Here is a 19,008-nt window from a genome sequence, read left to right on the forward strand (position 1 = left end):
TCCTAAGCTGGATGCTGGTGCATGTGTTAATTTTATTTATAACTGGCGCACATTCACTAAACACATAATTTTGTATGTGTAAAACTGTTCATAATTAGATAGTGGGAAAAACTATTCACTGCATTTTGTTCACTGTAACGATACTTACAAACGCGTTATACTTATAACTGTTTTACTATAAAGATCTAAGCACTGGAGAAGACAGGACATGTGAACATTTCAGATGACAGAGGAAGAAAACTTGATCACTCCAGGGAATTGAGGCCTGCCTGCACTACCTCAAGGCCCTGTCACAACGATGTAAAAAGCAAAATGTGTATTTTCAAAACACTATATTTTTTGTCCTCTCAAGAAAAGCATTGTTCCAATTTTTTCTTCTTTCACCAAGAGCTGATAAAAAAGCTTTCATAATCGATTGCCTACTTAAACTTTCAGTAGAAGTTTTATTTTAGGTACTTTACAATTTTTCCTGATTAAAATGTTAATGGTCAACATTACTGACTACACTGCTGGAGTCCGTCTGCTGTGAACACAGCATGAACGCCATAGATGGTGTTAACGTGGCTTCGCTCATGTGACCACACGAGGGCGCCAGGCCCCTTTCACAACCATCACTGGTGCAAAAACCGCCCTCCACCTCCAGCAGGAGTCTACCTTGGTGGACTCCGGGAACCCGCCCCACGTCCACTCCATGTGGGACTCGGATCTGAGCAGGCTCCCAGCGGGCTTCACTTCCAGCTCTGAGTCGCTCTTAGGACAGGCCACCGGGGGGTAGGGGCTGCAAACACAGGACAAATAAATGTAATGATGTTAAAGCTGGGAATTTCGGTCTTGCTGAGCTCAACAGAGGAAAAGAAAGAGAAATAGAAGTGTGAACACGTCAATTTCACCTGTAGATACGAAATGGCTACTTTAATGCCAACCAGCATTTACTGTGGACTTGCTGGGTCCTCAATAATGTAATTATCCCACTTGATTCTCACCAGAAATCAGTGAGCAAGGTAATTTTATAGGAGATGAAATGCATGGAAAGATGGGTAAAGTTAACATAATACAGAAAGAAACCGGACTTGAACACAAAGTGTGACTGCATGCTTCTTCACAGTGCTACCCAGTTACACAGTGAGCAGTTCACACCAATAAGAACTGCAGAGGGTCAGATTCTATGCTGATTATACAGATCCATACTGGCCAACCCTGAGAATAAGTCAGACCAAGTTTAGGAACAAAGTAATTACTGAGGGGGAAGGCCCATACTCGCGTGGAAAGCACACCTTCAGTCCTCTTCTATATGAAAGACAGGGACGCATCAACATGGGGAGTAACAGAAAAGCTACTCAGCTTATCCTTCATGTAGCAAATGAAACCATCTCCAGAACACTTACTTGTCTAAAGGGGACCAGTCTCCATCAGACAAGGGGTAGTGGTCTCCAGAATGGAAGAGCAGGGGCTCCTTATGTTCTTCTTCCTTTAAGGAAGCATTTGAAGATCTTCTGTGAAGGAAAAAAAAAAAAAATTCACAGACAGAACAATGTTACTTACACCAGCTTTATAATATCCCCCAATTATGACACACTGTCTAAATGATACAAAAGAAGAAAGTCTAATGAACAATTACTAACTAAATCTCTTAAAAAGGGAAATCTATGGACTGAGGAGCCTAGCAGTCTACAGTCCATGAGATTTAAAGAGGCAGACATGACTGAGCCACGGACACGACCTTCCATGAAGGAGAAAGGGGTTTACTGGTGCCACCTACTGGACACCACTGCAATCACCATTCAAGCGTGGAATAAACAGGAGGGACAGAAAGGAAAAAAACTCCTTTTTACATCTGGTAGGGGTACTTGACTCAGAGGCTACAAGAAGCAAACTAAGGCTTTATCGTACACTGCATTCAATCCTCGCAAACATGAAGCCGTAAAATCCTACCTTAGGTATTACTTAATCAAGGACCTAGAGGAGTTTAGTAACTTGCCCAAAGTAAAAAAGCTAGTAAGTAGTTGTATTCAAAGCAAGCAAGCCTGTGTTCTTTTCACTACACTTTCCTGCATGTTACAGAAAATGGAAGCAAGCAGACAGCTGAAGACAAAAGCTATGGCTTAAAAATTCAAAACTACAGGAAAAAACACTTAAAAATCCAGAACTTACTTTCAGTCTGAGTAAAAGACTTAACTCTAAGTTAAAATCTGCAGGATGTAGGGATATGAGGAAGATGACAGAAAAGTATGACAGATGCTTTTAAAATTCATTCTCAGACCTCGGAACTGTACAAGACTGAACTACTGCTAATAAGGTTTGAATTAATTTACCCTTTGGTTTCCCCGATTTGCAGAGTTAATAGAACTAACTTGCCATGTAACCTTGAAAACACCCCTCAGAAGCACTGAGGGTCCTAGTTTTTCATGTTTATTTAGAAATTTATCCCTTGTCCTATGTACTTGGCAAGAGTCAATGTGAGACTCGTGTGGTGTGTCATGTTGAGAGCGCTGCAAAGTATATAGAAAAACTCTGAAAAGTTCAAACACTAAATATGATACAAATTCAAGAGCTCCTTACAGAAACTTTAATGTTCTACCAGGACAGACATGAGAATATCTATCACTTAATTAGCTAGACAAAAAATACAGATAGAAATCATTTTATTAACTTGTATTATCTCTTCTCTTCTTTACATCTTAATTCAATATGCTCTGCTTTACCACCAACTCTGATACGTAACTATTTTTCCTTTTGGCTGCATTTCCTAAATCAGGTTTTCCAAACCCTCATCTCTTTTGTCTCAGAAAGACGGAGCTCTGGCACACCACCTTATTTAAGAGGAAAGATACATATATCACGTAAAAGGCTGATATCCAGATAAAAATACTGCATTTGTTAAAAGAGGAGATTGCAATAGTAAAAGCAGAAAGGGAAATATTTGCTATGAAAAGTCCTTATCTGCCAAATTTGAAAGGGTAGTACAGCCTGGACTATTACTATTTACATATTTGAAAGAGGTTTGAAAAGAGCAACATAAATGCCACGGAAAATTTTTCCTTTAAAACGTATCTTTGGAATATATTTCACCACAGTATAAAAGATGGGGCTTCCCTGGTGGCTCGGACAGCAAGGAATCTGCCTGCAATGTTGGAGACCTGGGTTCAACCCGAGTCAGGAAGATCCCCTGGAGAAGGGAATGGCTACCCACTCCAGTATCCTGGCCTGGAGAACTCCATGGACAGAGGAACCTGGTGGGCTACAGTCCATGGGTTCGCAAAGAGTAGGACATGACTAAGTGACTAACACACACACACACGGGGCTGCAAAGAGTAGGACACGATTAGACGACACACATACCCCCCACCCCCGCCACACACACACAGTAAACCAAGAAACCCAGCAAAGCCAACTGGATTTAATAAAATATTGAGAGAGAGAAAAAGACCAGGCACCATTAAGAATTTACAAGCCCTAGAAGGGCAGGACATGTCTTCTCTGGGCAAATCTGGACAAAAATAGAACTCATTAGTTCAGATCCATCAGAGTGATGGAAAAAGCTGCTGATGCTGAGGTTCCCTTTAGTCCTGTGATTCACGAAAACCTGCCAAGCACGTTCAAAATGCACACGTACCCAAGGACAGGCAGCCAGGAGGCTGACCATGAGGGGCTAACGAAGCCTGTGGCACGGGGATGTAAGGGAGGGTACAGGTGAGAGCATAAGGAAGAGCAGCGCTGACTCGATGCTGAAACGCAGCACAAATGTCTACAGCAGCCCTGAACGGCAGAGGATCTACGGACGGGCAGACGGTCTAACACTGGTCAGGGTGGTGGGGGAGGCCCAGCTGAAGTTTGCAGATGGTGTGTCTGGAGCACTTCAGGCTTCACAGATCACATCACGGCTCCAAGTTCAGCTTTACTGTGTAAAACAACTACTTTTCTCATTCAAAAGCCAACAGAGGTTCCGTGATATTCACAACTATTGGTTCAATGAACTGCACACTTAGGTCCATGAATATCACTGTATGTAAATACACCCCAGTTTCTAAAGCACAGGGACAAACACCAACAGAAAGTCAAAGCCAGTGGCCTGAATCATCTAAATGGATAAATCAGAGGGACTAAATGAGCTTTCCTCTATTCAGCTGGCAGCATATATATAAGAGATAAGGGGTTGCTAATGACCAGCGCCAAAGTTCACTGCTGACACCAGCTGACCCTTGTCCTCAGCTTGGGGTCAGTCAGTCCGTCTCAGTGTGACTAATGATCAAGTTTGCTTCTGGAAACAGGACATGTCCCATAAAAGACCCCTCTCAACAGGGCAGAAGGGGGCTGGCCAGTGTCTGTTTCGTGCAGCAGAATGAAGAGGAGGGGAGGGAGGCATGGAGACCCTCGTCCCTGCAGACTGACACGGGTGTCCTCTGAGGCCACAGACAGTCAGGAGGGGAGCAGCGGCCTCCAGCCCCTGCACCCAGCTCCCATACGGACCCTGCAAGCCTGTCTGCCCTGGTGGATGGAAAGCAGAGACGCCTTTCTGACGGTGTGATTGTAGTCCTACACTGTGGTCTCTGGTGGGTGTCGTAAGCATCTCCATTGCACATCTGCCCTGGAGATGGTACACAGCATCACCCACATGAAAACCCTCCTCCTTCCCAGAGCCACCTGTGTCCAGGGCATGGTTTTCAGGGCACACACACACCTGCACACCTTTCCTTCTGTCCCTCCTGCCTACCTTGCCTGGGCCCCCTTGTCATCGTCGGAGCTCAGGTCCACACCCGTGGCATCCCCAGCAGGGGGTGACACGGCCTGTTCCTCCTTCTTACTGTCCTGTTTGCATTTCTTCCTCCTTCGTTTTTTCTTTTTCACAGAACTAGGGGTGAAGACTGTCTCTGCTTCCAGGATGTGGGCAACGTCCGAACTCTGAGAAGGTCTTTCATTTCCACCTGGTTTCACCAAAGGGCTGTCGATGTCTGTAAAGAATTGATCTTCAGTAGGGATTGGTGACGTGGCCAGGTAAGCAGGGAGTTTCTCCTTAAAGAGAACACGAGAAAGAAAAGTTTGATAAACCCTATGGTGAATCAAAACAGCAGTGATTCTGGCTGACCTCACAGTGGTACAAAGAACACCTTACCTAGCTCTCAAAGGTGAGCAAGTCACACTGACCACCACCTGCATAGGTCTCCACCCCCATGCACAGCTGAGCCTTAGCTCGTGTGGGTCCACGTGGCTGAACATAGTGGAGGAGGGATGTGCCAGGTCAGCACAGGGCACGTGGAAGCTCAGCCAGAACAGATTCACTGTTGGGGGAGGGGGGCGGGCGGGTGAGCTGAATCAGCATAAGAAAGGTTCGAGAAACGCACGTCCATACCATGGGCTATCATGCAGTGATGGAAAGGACAGTGCTTGGTCTAGACCTTCTGACTCGGGTGGGGGGGTTGCTGACAACAACAGTGGGGGAAACAAAAGGTCAGTAAGTGGAAGCCAGAGGGATCCTGGTAATGTTTATCCCTCTTTATACCAGGAGCCGCTGGAAAGCGGGGCTTCTCTTCACAGTCTGTGTGGACAGCAGTGATTCTAGTGTTGTTGGATGAACTGCAATTTGTAATTTTTAAAGAAAAGCACATTATGCTAAAGAAAATCTGCCCAATTGGGTCATATGCAGAATAGGAAAAAAAGGCTGGAAAGCTGACACTTTGCTGAGCAGTTCCGAATGGAATCACGAGAAGTGACGGGTGAAGCAGGCAACAGATTCAGCGCCCAACCCTCTCACTGCCAGATTTACAGGGAGCCTCGTCAGCGTGGCAGGCTACATCAGAGATGTTCACTCCCGTGATAACTCACTGCTTCTTTCTGCCTTTCGCCTGTGTCTCTGATAGGGAAATTTTTTCTCCAGGGCAAAGTAAATGCAAATAAGACAACATGAAAACAAGTAATTAAGATACGAGGAGAAACACCGGTCTGGTAGGTTCCCCTTCATAATCACTGGTTCCCGCTGCCTTCCATACCAGTACTGACGCTGCCAGCCCCGAGTGAACAATGATGAACAATCTCATTCCACTGTTGTTTTCCTTTGGGAATTTATGGCATCAAACTAGCAGTTCATCTTCACAAACAAAAAAAAGTAGCTCTCTGTCTTTAATAATTTGAAGCTATTGTTTTTGCTGTGAGATTTTATTCTCCACAATGAAAGATTTAATGATGCCCCCTAAGAAGTTGTAAGACGATCCACCTTAAATCAATCAGGACCAGCTTAGACACATTCACATCAGTGGATACACAGGGAAGGGGGTCAGTTGTGCTCTCGCCAAAAGAGGCCAAACACGCAACAATCACACATACAGGGCAGAGGCCAATTAGTCACCTCTCCCCTCTCCCCAGATCATAATAAACTAATGCACCTCACTATCAAGGACCGGGATGTCATGTCCCCAGCGGAAACCTCAAACGTGTTCCCAAGCTCAAAGGTCACGTGTCCACATGCAGACGCAGCCTGCTGTGCCTCTGTGATGACTCGGGTGGAGCTGAGCGTGCTCAGGCCAAGGTGTGAACTGTGCAGGCACCACCTGAGAAAGTCACCGGATGCTCACAGTGGGGGCCAGGCCAAGGGCCTTCGCACGTGGGCAGCCTGGACCTCAGGGGTGGGGGTGGGGGGAGTTCCTCCTGCTCCAGCTCCCTTCTGTCAGCCCAGTTCCTCAACCCAAAGTGAAAGCTCATCTGGCCAGCAGCGACCATCCACGAGTGTGCGGCGAGCGTGGCCCACCCCCAGGACTTACATACTCCTCTTCCGTTTCCTCTACAAAGAAAGCTTCCCCGTTGTCGCCCAGCTTCATGTGGAGATCCACAGCATCGCCATTGATCTCTATGTCAATCTAGGAGCAGACACAGTGAGGCTGAGCAGTAAGCGTCCATCCTCCCAGCTCAACAAAGCCCAGACTCCAGGCTCTCAGGCGAGCTTAGTCCTGAGGCTCCCAGAGAGACCCTCCACTCCCTGCCCCACCCCACGCCCCTCCCCATGTCCCACCCCGACGACACCACAGAGAAAAGGCTTGATCACCTATTTTCATAACAAATTTAAAAAGTTTATTTTCCCAAATGTCATAAGGTGGGGGAAGTCCCACTGTCAGCACACACTTGAGCCCCTCTGGAGGTCACCAGTTTTTTCTGGAAGGGAAGCTATCACCAACCTAGACAGCATATTAAAAAGCAGAGACATTACTTTGCTGACAAAGGTCCATCTAGTTTCTTCAGTTTTTCCGGGAGTCATGTATGGATGTGAGAGCTGGACTATAAAGAAAGCTGAGCGCTAAAGAATTGATGCGTTTGAACTGTGGTGTTGGAGAAGACTCTTGAGAGTCCCTTGGACTACAAGGAGATCAGGAAATCAGTCCTGAATATTCACTGGAAGGACTGATGCTGACGCTGAAACTCCAGTACTGTGGCCACCTGATGTGAAGAACTGACTCACTGGAAAAGACCCTGATGCTGGGAAAGATTGAGGGCAGGAGGAGAAGGGGACAACAAAGGATGAGATGGTTGGATGGGATCACCAATTCAATGGACATGAGTTTGCATAAGCTCCAGGAGTTGGTGATGGACAGGGAAGCCTGGCGTGCTACAGTCTATGGGGTTGCAAAGAGCTGAATACGACGGAGCGACTGACCTGAACTGAAGGTCACAGCACTGCCAGGCCTCCCGTGAGACTTGGGTCAGCATGAACCTCAGCTCCCACACTGTGCTGACCATGTAACTACAGGAAGCACACACTTCACCACCAGCCCCTCCGTCCACAGTCACCCAGTCATCTTGCAGTAACCACAGGGAGTAGCTTGAGGCCCGCCTCGGATACTGAAATCCATACACGCCCAAGTCCCTTACAGAGCAAAGGGCGCCATCCTTGCACAGAACCCACTCGTATCTTCCCATGTACTCTAAGTCATCTCTAGACTACTTCTAATACGTAGCACAACATAAATGCTATGCAAACACTTGCCAGTGCATAGCAAATGAAGTTTTGCTTTGGGGAACTTTCTGGAAAAATTTTTCCAAAGTATTTTTGATCTATGATTGGTTGAAACCTTGGATGCAGAACCCACGGATACAGAGGGGCGACCGCACAGAAACAACAGAGGCCCATCACGACCACAGGCTCGTCACGCCGCTTCTTCAGAGCCTGTCAGTGGCCAGTCCCAGCACATCTGTCCCTCAGTTCAGCCACAGGCGGTGAAGCGTGCGGCTGTGCTTCCTCCTGGCCTCCCAGTGACAAACCCAGCTGACACCTTATAAAATGGACAATGGAAAGAGGACACTGGGCAGAACCAAAGTGCAGCTAAAGAAACAAACAGTACCAGTGCTGGGGGAGGAAACCAAAATGGACATCAGCAGTTACAGAAGAAACGGCCAACTCTGCAAACGAGACGCAGGACGTGTGGCAGAGGAGCCTGGAGGCGAGTTTATCCCAGAAAAGAGGGAAGGAGCTGCGACAAAAGGATGCAGATGGAGAAGAAGAGCCACTGGCAAAACCTCAGGCCGAAGCGACTCCCCGAGATGCCTCAGGGCATGGCAATTCCAAAGGACCAAAAGCTGGACACTGAGGCAGATTCAGAAAGGAGCAGGGCACGCTGCTAAGAATGAAAAGACACTTATTCCACAGTGCAAGTGTTATGTCAAGAAGGCAAGAGCTGTTCACACCACTCCTGATGAGTGTTTTGTGAAGAAATAAGACACTTAATTCTCATTATTTCTCATGTTTTGAACTGCAGTGCACTATTTCACTATTTTTCATTTTCCTGTACATTTATAACACAGTAAGAGTTTTGGCAAGTTTTGACCAAAGCTTATAGAGGTCGTGGACGAGCCCTAACTTCCCTCACTGACTAACTTTCCTTCTGCAGGGTTTCCTTCTGCCCCTTTTCATTGTCTGAATTACTGTACAAAGTGAGGAGTGTTTGTACAAATGAAATACTGCCATATCCTTTAAAAATAATGCAGCTGTTTATCTGCAGGTTCTGAATAAATACTTTTACAATAATAAATACTAACTTTCAAAACTCTTACCAATAACTTGTGAACTTTGGCTTTAGACCGTTCAAGACACAGAGACAAACACACAAACGCATAATATAGACATAAGTGGAACAATCTGTGAGCTCAGTGTCCTTAGCTCTGCACGGCCCTTGCGGTGGGAACAACCGCACAGTCCACTGGCTGTTTCCACTGAGGACCAGTGATCCCTTCCAACCACAGCTGAGCCTGGTTCACTTCCAGCTCCATCTTCCCGGGAGTAACCAAATGATGAGATAAGCAACATCGTATTAAACAATATTAGTTGACATATGTTGTCAATGCTTATTATAAAAATCCCATGTATGAATAACATAGCCATGTTTAAGGGAAGAAGAAAATGAACCTAAGTAACTTTGGAGAACAGTATGCAGACTTATTCTATGTTTAAAGGCAAAAAAACCCCCAAAACCTCTGAACAGATACTGTACTGCAGTTAGTGATTTCTTTTTAATCACAGAGATGTGAGTTCACAATCCTGAAACTCCTATGTGTGTATTCTAGGACTGAACAAACATGTTGCTTACTGTGGATGATGAAAGGCACGGTGCTCACTGTCGGAGAAAGATGCTGCAATGAGGAGATGAGCCCTGAGGTGCCAGGCTGGAAGAGGGCGATGCTGCAAACCCCTAGTTCTTTCAGGCAGGTACAGATGCAGGTACTTACACACATGAATCTTTCAGCTCTGCCGGCTAGGGAGCTACAGGCAATTGCACCTCAGACCAGTGAGCGTACCCAGTGACCAGATCTTTGTTTCCAGACACTGTTCTCCAATCAAGAAACCAAAGCTCCCTTCAGTTCAGTTCTGTCGCTCAGTCGTGTCCAACTCTTTGCGACCCGATGGACTGCAGCATGCCAGGCCTCCCTGTCCATCACCAACTCCCAGAGTTTACTCAAACTCATGTCCATCGAGTCGGTGATGCCATCCAACCATCTCATCCTCTGTTGTCCCTCCTCCCGCCTTCAATCTTTCCCAGCATCAGAGTCTTTTCTAATAAGTTGGTTCTTCGCATCAGGTGGCCAAAATATTGGAGTTTCAGCTTCAGCGTCAGTCCTTCCAATGAATGTTCAGGACTGATTTCCTTTAGAATTGACTGGTTTGATCTCCTTGTAGTCCAAGGGACTCTTAAGAGTCTTCTCCAACACCACAGTTCAAAAGCTCCCTTGGAGAAATAATAACAATTCCAGGGTTGAGGCAGGGAGAGTAGTCTCCAGAGCCGGAAAGTAACAAGGAGTGCTTAAAAAATGATAGGAGCGTTTCAAAAGCACTCAGCTCAAAGGAGTTAACAATGTCTGAAACTGGGACAATCTTAGCAACCACAGAAATAATGATAATAATGATTACAACCCATGGGGTAAAATTAATATCCGTGAGTCCACACCAATCTAATAATTGAATAAGAGAATAGCTCTTTGACAAAGTACAATTTCAATGAATAAGTGGAGCAGGAAGAATGGAAACAGAAAGTCGCCATTTGGCAAACACCAGAGCAATCACACACAGCAAAGTCCACCATGTCCCCTAAAATTCCTGGTGAGAGCATAATGAGAGATAGGCTATGCGCACAGTCCCGAGGTTTCTTCCCACAAATAATCTCACAGCCATCACTCAAGAGCGAGCAGAGCTAACACCACCGGCAAGGAGGGTGCACCGCACGCGGTGTCATTCTCACCCAAACGAGAAAGCATCGGAGAACTCAAACTGAGAGACCATCTACACGGTAACTGTTCTGCACTCTAAGAAGTCAAGGTCACACGGAAAGACGGGACTGTTAGAGAGCACAGGGCAAGAGCAAGGAGGGATCCTGCAACAGAGAAAAGACACAAGTAGAAACACTGGTGAAGTGGTGTTTGTTGTGAAGGTCTGTGCTGCTGTTTGTTGTTCAGCTGCTTCGTCGTGTGCGACTCTGCGATCCCGCAGACTGCAGCACGCCAGGCTTCCCTGTCCTTCACCATATTGTGGGGTTTGCTCAGATTCATGTCCACAGAGTTGGTTACGTTATCTAACCACCTTATCCTCTGTTGCCCACTTCTCCTTTTGCCTTCAATCTTTCTCAGCATCAGGGTCTTTTCCAGTAAGGTCTTTAGCTGATAGCTTATACTGATGTTGACTTCCTGGTTTTGATCACCATACTACAGTCACGTGGAACGTGAACATGAAGGGAAGAGGCTGGGTGAAGGGTATATGGAAACTTTAAAAACTGCATTTGCAACTTGTCTGTCCATCTAAAATAAACTAAAAAAATATGTCAAAATCACGAAACAAAGCCTGAGGAACTGTTACAGAGTGGAGGAGACTAAGAGTACAGGATGGTGAAAGGCTCCGTGTCGTGGTGATGGCCTTCCTGGTGGCTCAGACAGTCAAGAATCCACCTGTTATGAGGGAGACCTAGGTTCGATTCCTGAGTTGGGAAGATCCCCTGGAGATGGGAACAGCTTTCCACTCCAGTATTCTTGCCTAGAGAATCCCATGGACAGAGGAGCCTGGTGGGCTACAGTCCATGGGGTCACAAAGAGTCAGACACAACTGAGCGACTTTTATGGTACACATGTGTATTTAAACTTATCAAGTATGGCCTTTGACCATGTGCAGTTGGTGTGTTAATTACAAAATAAAACTGTAAGAAAAGGATAACACTATAAAAGGAAATCAGAAAAATAGGCAACTAAGAAATGAATCCAAAACAAGTGAAAAATCTTATGTAAAAAATTCCCTATTTCAGAAACGTTAGTGATTATTTTACACAAAACTCACATTTCTTTTACTTGTTAAAACCAAGAGGCGCATGAAACAGTTTCCACAGGCCAAGCATTAACCCTCACTCACCTCCGTGCTGGCCCTTCTCAGTGCTATTACTGAGAACGTTTACTGAAAAAGCGGCATATGATGAGAACTCTAACTCCTGTAAAACAAAACGCTGCAGCAAGCTCCTGAGCCAAGAGAAAAACATACTTTCAGACAGGTGTTTTAAGTTTTCTTTCATAATAAACTAGCTGAAGTCACATACGCATCTAGAGTCATGCAAGGCCTCTGAAGCAGCTGAAATAATGGCAGCTTCTTCCAGAGTCATAGGAAGACTGTCTCTAATCAAAAAAGTTATGTGAGAACTGAAGAAAGAAAAAAATGTGCTCCATAATGGCAAATTTCAAGTTTCTCAGGATGACTTAATTTATTCAACTAGAGTCGGATCTATAATTTAAATAACCCATGTTTGTTGACTGATTGCTATATAAAATTTGAAAGTTAAATAGGACAAATGAAACATTTAAAGTTATTCTATATTAGATTTAAAAAAAAAAAAACAACAGATTCCAACTAATACCATACTTTAAAACACTCACTTTTGGAGGTTACCCATTCATCTGACATACCCGGGAAAATGGAAGACTGCTTCTCCAGGATGCAGATTCAAAGTTTGTTTCAAAACCATTCTTAAACAGTTAACCCTCTGGTTTACGTTTATCGTCCTTATTTTTAGGTTTTGGTTTACGTTTATCGTCCTTATTTTTAGGTCCTCCACCAGGGATTGAACCCCGACCCCTGGAAGTGACAGCCCTGAGTCTCAACCTCTGGACCGCCAGGAATTCCCAAATGTGACATTTCTTAGTATGACGACTTACTTTGGTCTCTTGATTTGACTCTAAATGGAGCTTGGGTCTTTCCAAAAATTAAATCTGTCATCAAGATTGTGCCAATACTGAGAATACTTCAAGGAATATGCCATGAGTCCTTTAGGTCTCAAAGGAAAAATACTAAAAACATTTTGAGAGATGGCACCAAGTTGGAATAAATGCTTCCCAAGGTGACTATTTTATTAAACAGGACCCTCATTTTTGTTTATGTTTTTAATTTTTTTAAAATTTTATTTACTTTTATTTGGAGGATAACTGCTTTACAATATTGTGTTGGTTTATGCCATACATCAACATGAATCAGCCATAAGTACACATATGTCCTCTCCCTCTTGAACCTCCCTCCCACCCCGTCCCATCGCTGTAGGTTGTCACAGAGCACCAGTCTGAGCTTCCTGCATCCACATCAAACTCCCACTGGCTATCTATTTTACATACGGTAGTGTATAAGCTTCCCTGCTCCTCTCTCCACTCATCCCACCCTCCCCTACCGCTTCTGTGTCCACTAGGAGAAACCTCATTTTGGTGCGTCAATATTACTTTTAGTAAAGTGGAAGTCGCTTAGTTGTGTCCGACTCTTTGAGACTCCAAGAATTCTCCAGGCCAGAATACTGGAGTATTCTGGGTAGCTGTTGCCTTCTCCAGGGGATCTCCCCAACCCAGGGATCGAAGCCAGATCTCTGGCACTGCAGGCGGATTCTTTACCAGCTGAGCCACCAGGGAAGCCCAAGGAAGAAGTTTACTTCTAGTAAACTGGTTTCTAAAACACTTGTTTCCATATGGTCATATTTCCTACATTGTGCCTTTTGCTCAACACATATGACAGATGTTGAAACAGAACTAATTCTGGGAGATGCTGGAAGTAGCAGGCGCGTGTTTTGGCCACTCTTTGGGTGGGTGTATCTCTGTTCCCTTTGGCGATCCAATCTCCTCTATTTCAGACCATCTATTTCCAGTGGCTGTAGAGAGCAGAGGCGGGGCTGCTGCTCCAGCCAGGCCAATCAATACATTTCACCCCCAGCTATGGTGACTGGTCCCCGAGACGTATGTAACCAAGTCTGACAGGGAGACAACTCTGGTACTTTTGCAGAAAGGAGAGGCTGTCTTCCTGCTGCGGCTGCTGAGTCAACGGAAGTCAGCCTGCATGTGTGGCAGCTGCTGTGCATTAGACAGACAGACAGAAAGGGAGCAGAGCTGAAAGGCGAGGGGAGATGATTCTGGTGACACCTTCAGCAGCTCTAAGTAAAGCCCTGAGTGTTTCAAATCCTCCTGGACTTCAGTTACACAGGCCAATTTAATTCCTTTTTTGCCTAAGCTAGTGTGAGGTGGACTTTTGTCATCTATGATGGAAACTGTCCTGTCTAATACACGGGGTTATTTACCTTTGATAAGCAATTAAGTCAGTTTTGCGTTAAATCAACAAGATTAATATTTCAAAATATCAAGTACATCTTTATCTTCTGAAAGTAAACTCCTGAATTATGAAAACTACAGGGAGTATTGTGTTCTATCAAGCAAAGAACACGGCAACGGCAGTGGGAAAATCATTACACTGCCTCTTCCCTTAAAACCAGAGGTTTTCAGGTGGGTAGGGTCTCAAGTTCACTTCATAGGTGTCCCTATACTTGAAAATTGCGTTTTTAATTGAAAATCAACTTCCCTGGTGGTTCAGTGGCTAAGACTCCCCACTCCCAATGCAGGTGCCACGGGTTGGATCCCTATCAAGGATCACATGTCATAACTAAGACCCAGCACAGTCAAATAATCTAAAATAATAAAATAAAATCAATAGACAGCTTTCCCTAATCCAAAATGACCTAAAATATAAAACAGCACAATGTCTCCAAACTGCCAGTCCCTCAAGGCAGACATGGCTTTGGTTTACTGTCACAGGAAAGCTATGCTTTGGTCAAACAGCCAAATTTCCTCCCAAATATATCCTTTGGGTCTCTGGGCTACCAAGGGAAGGAATGCGGAAGAACTTTTCTCTTTTCCTGGGCCTCATGGATAGACTTCTCTTACAAGCTTGACGAGCTATTTCTACAGCACAATGACATGTGTGGCTGCATACGGAAACTGCATTACTATCTTAGAGGCATAGAGCAAGCAGGAAGAGAGCCACTGTCCGCCCAGTCACACTTACAGATGCACAGAGGTGTACATACATCAGCCTGCAGGTTCCAGTTCGGAGGCCAGATGACTTATCCAATCGTCTGACCAAAAATCCAGATCATAGAGGGGAAGTGGAGGGCGGGAAGCCTTATGAGTCATTTTACAAACAGACCCTTACACAACTACCGGGAAATTCCAGTGCAGGAACGGTTGCTAATTCTCCCAAAGCCGAAACAGTCTGAAAGCACACAAGATTAGCATTACCAGAAAGTAAGAAAAAATTCCAGGGACGCTCTGCTGTGGCCAAACATGCCTGCAGTGGGCAGTTTCCTAGTCCCTCAGGACGTCGCCGCTGCTTGCGGGTTCCAAACGGGGACTCTGAACAGAGGCCGGGCCACATAAGCCCCGCCACCCTGGTTCTCCGGGCTCTTTCAAAATAATGTAAGTTCAATTAAGACAGAGGGAAGTTTCTATTTTAAAGAGTAAGATCAGCTGTGTGATTAGCCAAAATCTGAAAAAAAGAGATTCTGCAACTTAGGACAGTGGTCCTCTGACATGTACTTCTGTGGAGCTTTCACAGGGGTTGAAAATCCTGAAAGAACCTCCTTATGCTATTTAGGGAGACAACATGGGACAGGAGTAGAAAGCAAATCACTACTATGTACCTGAGAAGCTTACTCTTAGCTCAGCTTTTTCTAACATGATCGACATCAATCAGATACACTAACAGACTTCCCAAGTGCTGCTGAAGGGAGAAGCATGTTAAAAAAAAAAAAGAGAGAGAGAGAGAAAAGAAAACCAACATCTTCTTTTTGAAAGAAATTATCCCTAAAATAATAAAAGCCTGCGGATTTTCACTTCAGTCAGATTTGTGAAAAAGTCCTGGTATTTACAACAAGATTTTACAGCTTTGCAAAAACAAATATAGAACTTCGGCATTAATTTCATTTAAACAAATATACTCCTGAGCATACCAACCTACTCTATCCAGTTGGTCTGTAGGCATAACACTAAATATTTTAAAGTGCTGTATAAGGTAAAGGCACTTTTCTAAATACACCTAACTTCCCCATTTATAACTCTAGTTTAGGTTTGGGTTTTCTAAGTTGCAACACACAGGATTATTAAAATGATTTTCACCTCTTTCCCCCGCAAGACTTCCTCTGGGGCTTTGTGGATTTAGAAGCAAACTCAAAAGCAGTATGAAGGGTGGACTTCCCACACCGCTGTCGTCAACAGCAGACAGGTTCTCAAAACAGAAGCAGGGAGGTCCCGGGAGCTCACGGGCAGGGCTGACCTGCTGCGCCCCACCGCCCAGGGGACAGAGCGCACGCGACCGGCACTCACCACCTTCTCCTTGGACCTCAGGACCCCCAGCTTCCCGAAGCGCACGTGGAAGGGCGAGCACTGGTAGGAGCCGTCCTGCTGCCGCACAACCACCACGTCGATGCAGCCGGACAGCGTGGCCTGGTTGATGCCCTTGTAGAGCTCCTTCACTGTGACGATCACCTGCCCCGCCAGCTGCCCCACATAATTCATGGTTTGAGACTGAAAGAGACAGAACAAATTGGATGAGATGTTAACGCTGAGTTTGTGGATCTAATGGCAACAGCAGAGAAAAAGCTACAGTGACCACGTGGCTCACATGTCCCCCAGACTATTCTCCACCCTGTGACGCTGGCCCCTCTGTGTCCGCTGACGTGGTAGCTACACACGTCCACGCACGGGCAGCCCCAGCCCGTCCACCATGGAACTGAGGGGTGGCCCAGCTGGGCACGCAGAAGTCCCCTCTCCTCTTTCAGCATCTCGGATCAAGCCTGCTACCACGAGGTGCTTCCCCCCAAAGTACAGAACCTGCAGGAACCACCAAAGAACCCCGACACCATTCAGCCCTCCTGCCCGAGACAGCTGGGTCCTGCGTAAAAAGCATCCACTGAGGAAGAAGCCATGTGGAACAGTGAGTGGAGATCACCCCCAAGAGGAAGCTCCTGTGCGAGTGAGAGATGGGTTTGCTACAGAATTAAGACTATGGTTCAAAGACACACTAGATTAAACAACTGGTGAGCAAGGCTGAGCTGAACCGATTTATACCAAACCCTTCAGAGTTTCAGCACAGCTCACCAGAACACACGTTCACATCCCACAAAGTTCAAAGCACAGAAAAAACGTTTAATCCTGTTCCGTAACGACAATTCACTATTTAAATCAGGACCACCAGACTGCAGAGTGTCCTCCAGAAAGGGTCAAAAAGGCGAAGGTACCTGCCCGGGGCGCAGGGCCCCCAACCATTCCATCTGACCACAGGATGGGGGCCCGTGCCCCTGGCTCTTCCGTTAGCCCCTCTTTAGTCCTAAGGTTTTCAAATTTCATTTCCGGTGACCCACACAACCACAGTTCATCCATCAGACACTGGCTCTCCTAGCAGAGTGTCCAAGTACAACCAAGGAAAACACCTTCCTGAGGAGAGGAACACAACCCTGACAAGAGACCCTCCCCGCCTCAACTTCCACTAAAGCAGAGACCCGACGGGCTCTCCTCCAGAGGATTCACCATCAGCACAGCTGCCTCTCTAAACCCAGATCAAAAACTTTGATATTGAGATCAAAGTTACAGGTTCAGAAAAGTTCAGAGAGCACAGTCTAACTGTAGGAAAGTCCAAAGCTGAAGTGGAAGAATACACGCCGTGCCCGCACGAGCCCAGGGCCCCGCAGCGCCCATGCCGCAGAGATGCCCACTGCTCTTCACAGGAGAGCTGGTGCCGGACCCCGCTCAAACACTCCTTCCCGCTCTCGTGCATAGCTATCAAGGCCTATTTCCACGTCACGGAGCCGAGCCACAACAGCGTCACCTGGAAAATGCCTTGAGTATTTTAAAGCTGGTGCCAGCAAGTCCCCAAATTGCACCTACAGAAAGAGCTGGCTGTGGGGATGTAACCAGCTGGGGAACTTACCAGTGACAACAGAATGCAGTGGCGGGCGTCCTTTACGAGGTGAGCTCTACAACAGTGACAAGTTGGTATGATTTCAGTTCAGGATAAACAAACTAGAGAGTAAGGTCAAATGAAGCACGTATCAAGTGCTGGATAATGACTTCTTGAATGAATAAGGGAATGGACAAACCATCAATCAAAGAGAATAAAAAAGTAAGAAATATATGTGCAATGGAAAGAGTGTGTTATCAGAATATATCATCACCCATTTTTTAAACACTGATCTTTTGAGGTTGTGATAACTGTGGATTCACACACATGCAGTTCTAAGAAGTAATACGACGAGATACCATATATTCTTTACCAGCCTCCTCCAGTGGTAACATCTGGCAAAGTCCCAGTGCAATCATCATAATTGGGCGCTGATAGTGTCCTGCTAGGCTGCAGTCCATGGGGTCGCTAAGAGTCGAATATGACTGAGCGACTTCACTTCCACTCACTGGAGAAGGAAACGGCAACCCGCTCCGGTGTTCTTGCCTGGAGAATCCCAGGGACGGGGGAGCCTGGTGGGCTGCCGCCTATGGGGCCGCACAGAGTCGGACGCGACTGGCGTGGCGCAGCAGCAGCAGGGACTCGGCTAAGACCGAGAGCGTCCCGTCATGGCGAGTTCGCCCTGTGGGCCCTTTACGGTCGCGCACACCTGCTTTCCCTCTGTCGGCTCTCCCTCCCGAATCCCTGGCAACCACTCTTTCCCTCTGTCGGCTCTCCCTCCCGAATCCCTGGCAACCACTCTTTCCCTCTGTCGGCTCTCCCTCCCGAATCCCGGCAACCACTGACCCGCTCTTCACTGCTGAGATTTTTGCCATTTAGGAGGGTACAGACGCGCACAGTGCCTGACATCTGGAGACTGCCTTTCCTCGCTCATATTTCTAAGGAGACTCATCCAGGTTGGTGCATGCACCAACAGCTTGCTCCTCTCTACTGATGCTGAGTATTTCATGGAGTGGATAGACCGCAGTTCACTCACTCACTGGTTGAGGAACAGCGGAGCTATTTCAGATTTTGAGTTATCACAAAGAAAACTGCTTTAAACGTTCCTCTATGGGTTTCTGTGTGAAAATCAGATCTCAGCTGACTGGGGAAAATGCCCAGGAAACGTGAGCACTGGTTTGAATGGGACTACTTAGTTTTCACAGACGCAGCCACCAGAGCTGCTGGCCTGCTGCCCACTTCCACCAGCCGTGTCTGAGAGATGCAGTGTCGTCTCTGAGTCCCTGCCAGCACTCAGCATTCTC

General features: G+C 46.3%; 1 protein-coding gene across 10 annotated transcripts in view; it reads right to left on the bottom strand.

Annotated features, from left to right (window-relative positions):
- The window catches only part of LPIN2 (lipin 2), a 76,529-nt gene that overhangs the window by 15,093 nt on the left and 42,428 nt on the right, over positions 1–19,008 (bottom strand). For 6 of the 10 annotated variants that reach the window (XR_011252276.1, XM_069568330.1, XM_069568332.1 and 3 more), the window contains exons 2-6: positions 16,132–16,332; positions 6,753–6,848; positions 4,712–5,010; positions 1,386–1,493; positions 655–778 (exon numbers count right to left, since the gene is read on the bottom strand). Coding sequence is in view for 9 of the 10 variants with exons in the window: in XM_069568329.1 (XP_069424430.1) it covers positions 655–778; positions 1,386–1,493; positions 4,712–5,010; positions 6,753–6,848; positions 16,132–16,332 (828 nt within the window). In the remaining variant the exon portion in view is untranslated. The remainder of the gene's footprint in view (positions 1–654; positions 779–1,385; positions 1,494–4,711; positions 5,011–6,752; positions 6,849–16,131; positions 16,333–19,008) is intronic. The other 4 variants (XM_069568336.1, XM_069568337.1, XM_069568335.1 and 1 more) reach the window with 1 other exon arrangement.

The sequence above is a fragment of the Ovis canadensis genome, chromosome 23 (genome assembly GCF_042477335.2).
Source record: "Ovis canadensis isolate MfBH-ARS-UI-01 breed Bighorn chromosome 23, ARS-UI_OviCan_v2, whole genome shotgun sequence".
In the NCBI taxonomy this organism is placed as follows: domain Eukaryota; kingdom Metazoa; phylum Chordata; class Mammalia; order Artiodactyla; family Bovidae; genus Ovis; species Ovis canadensis.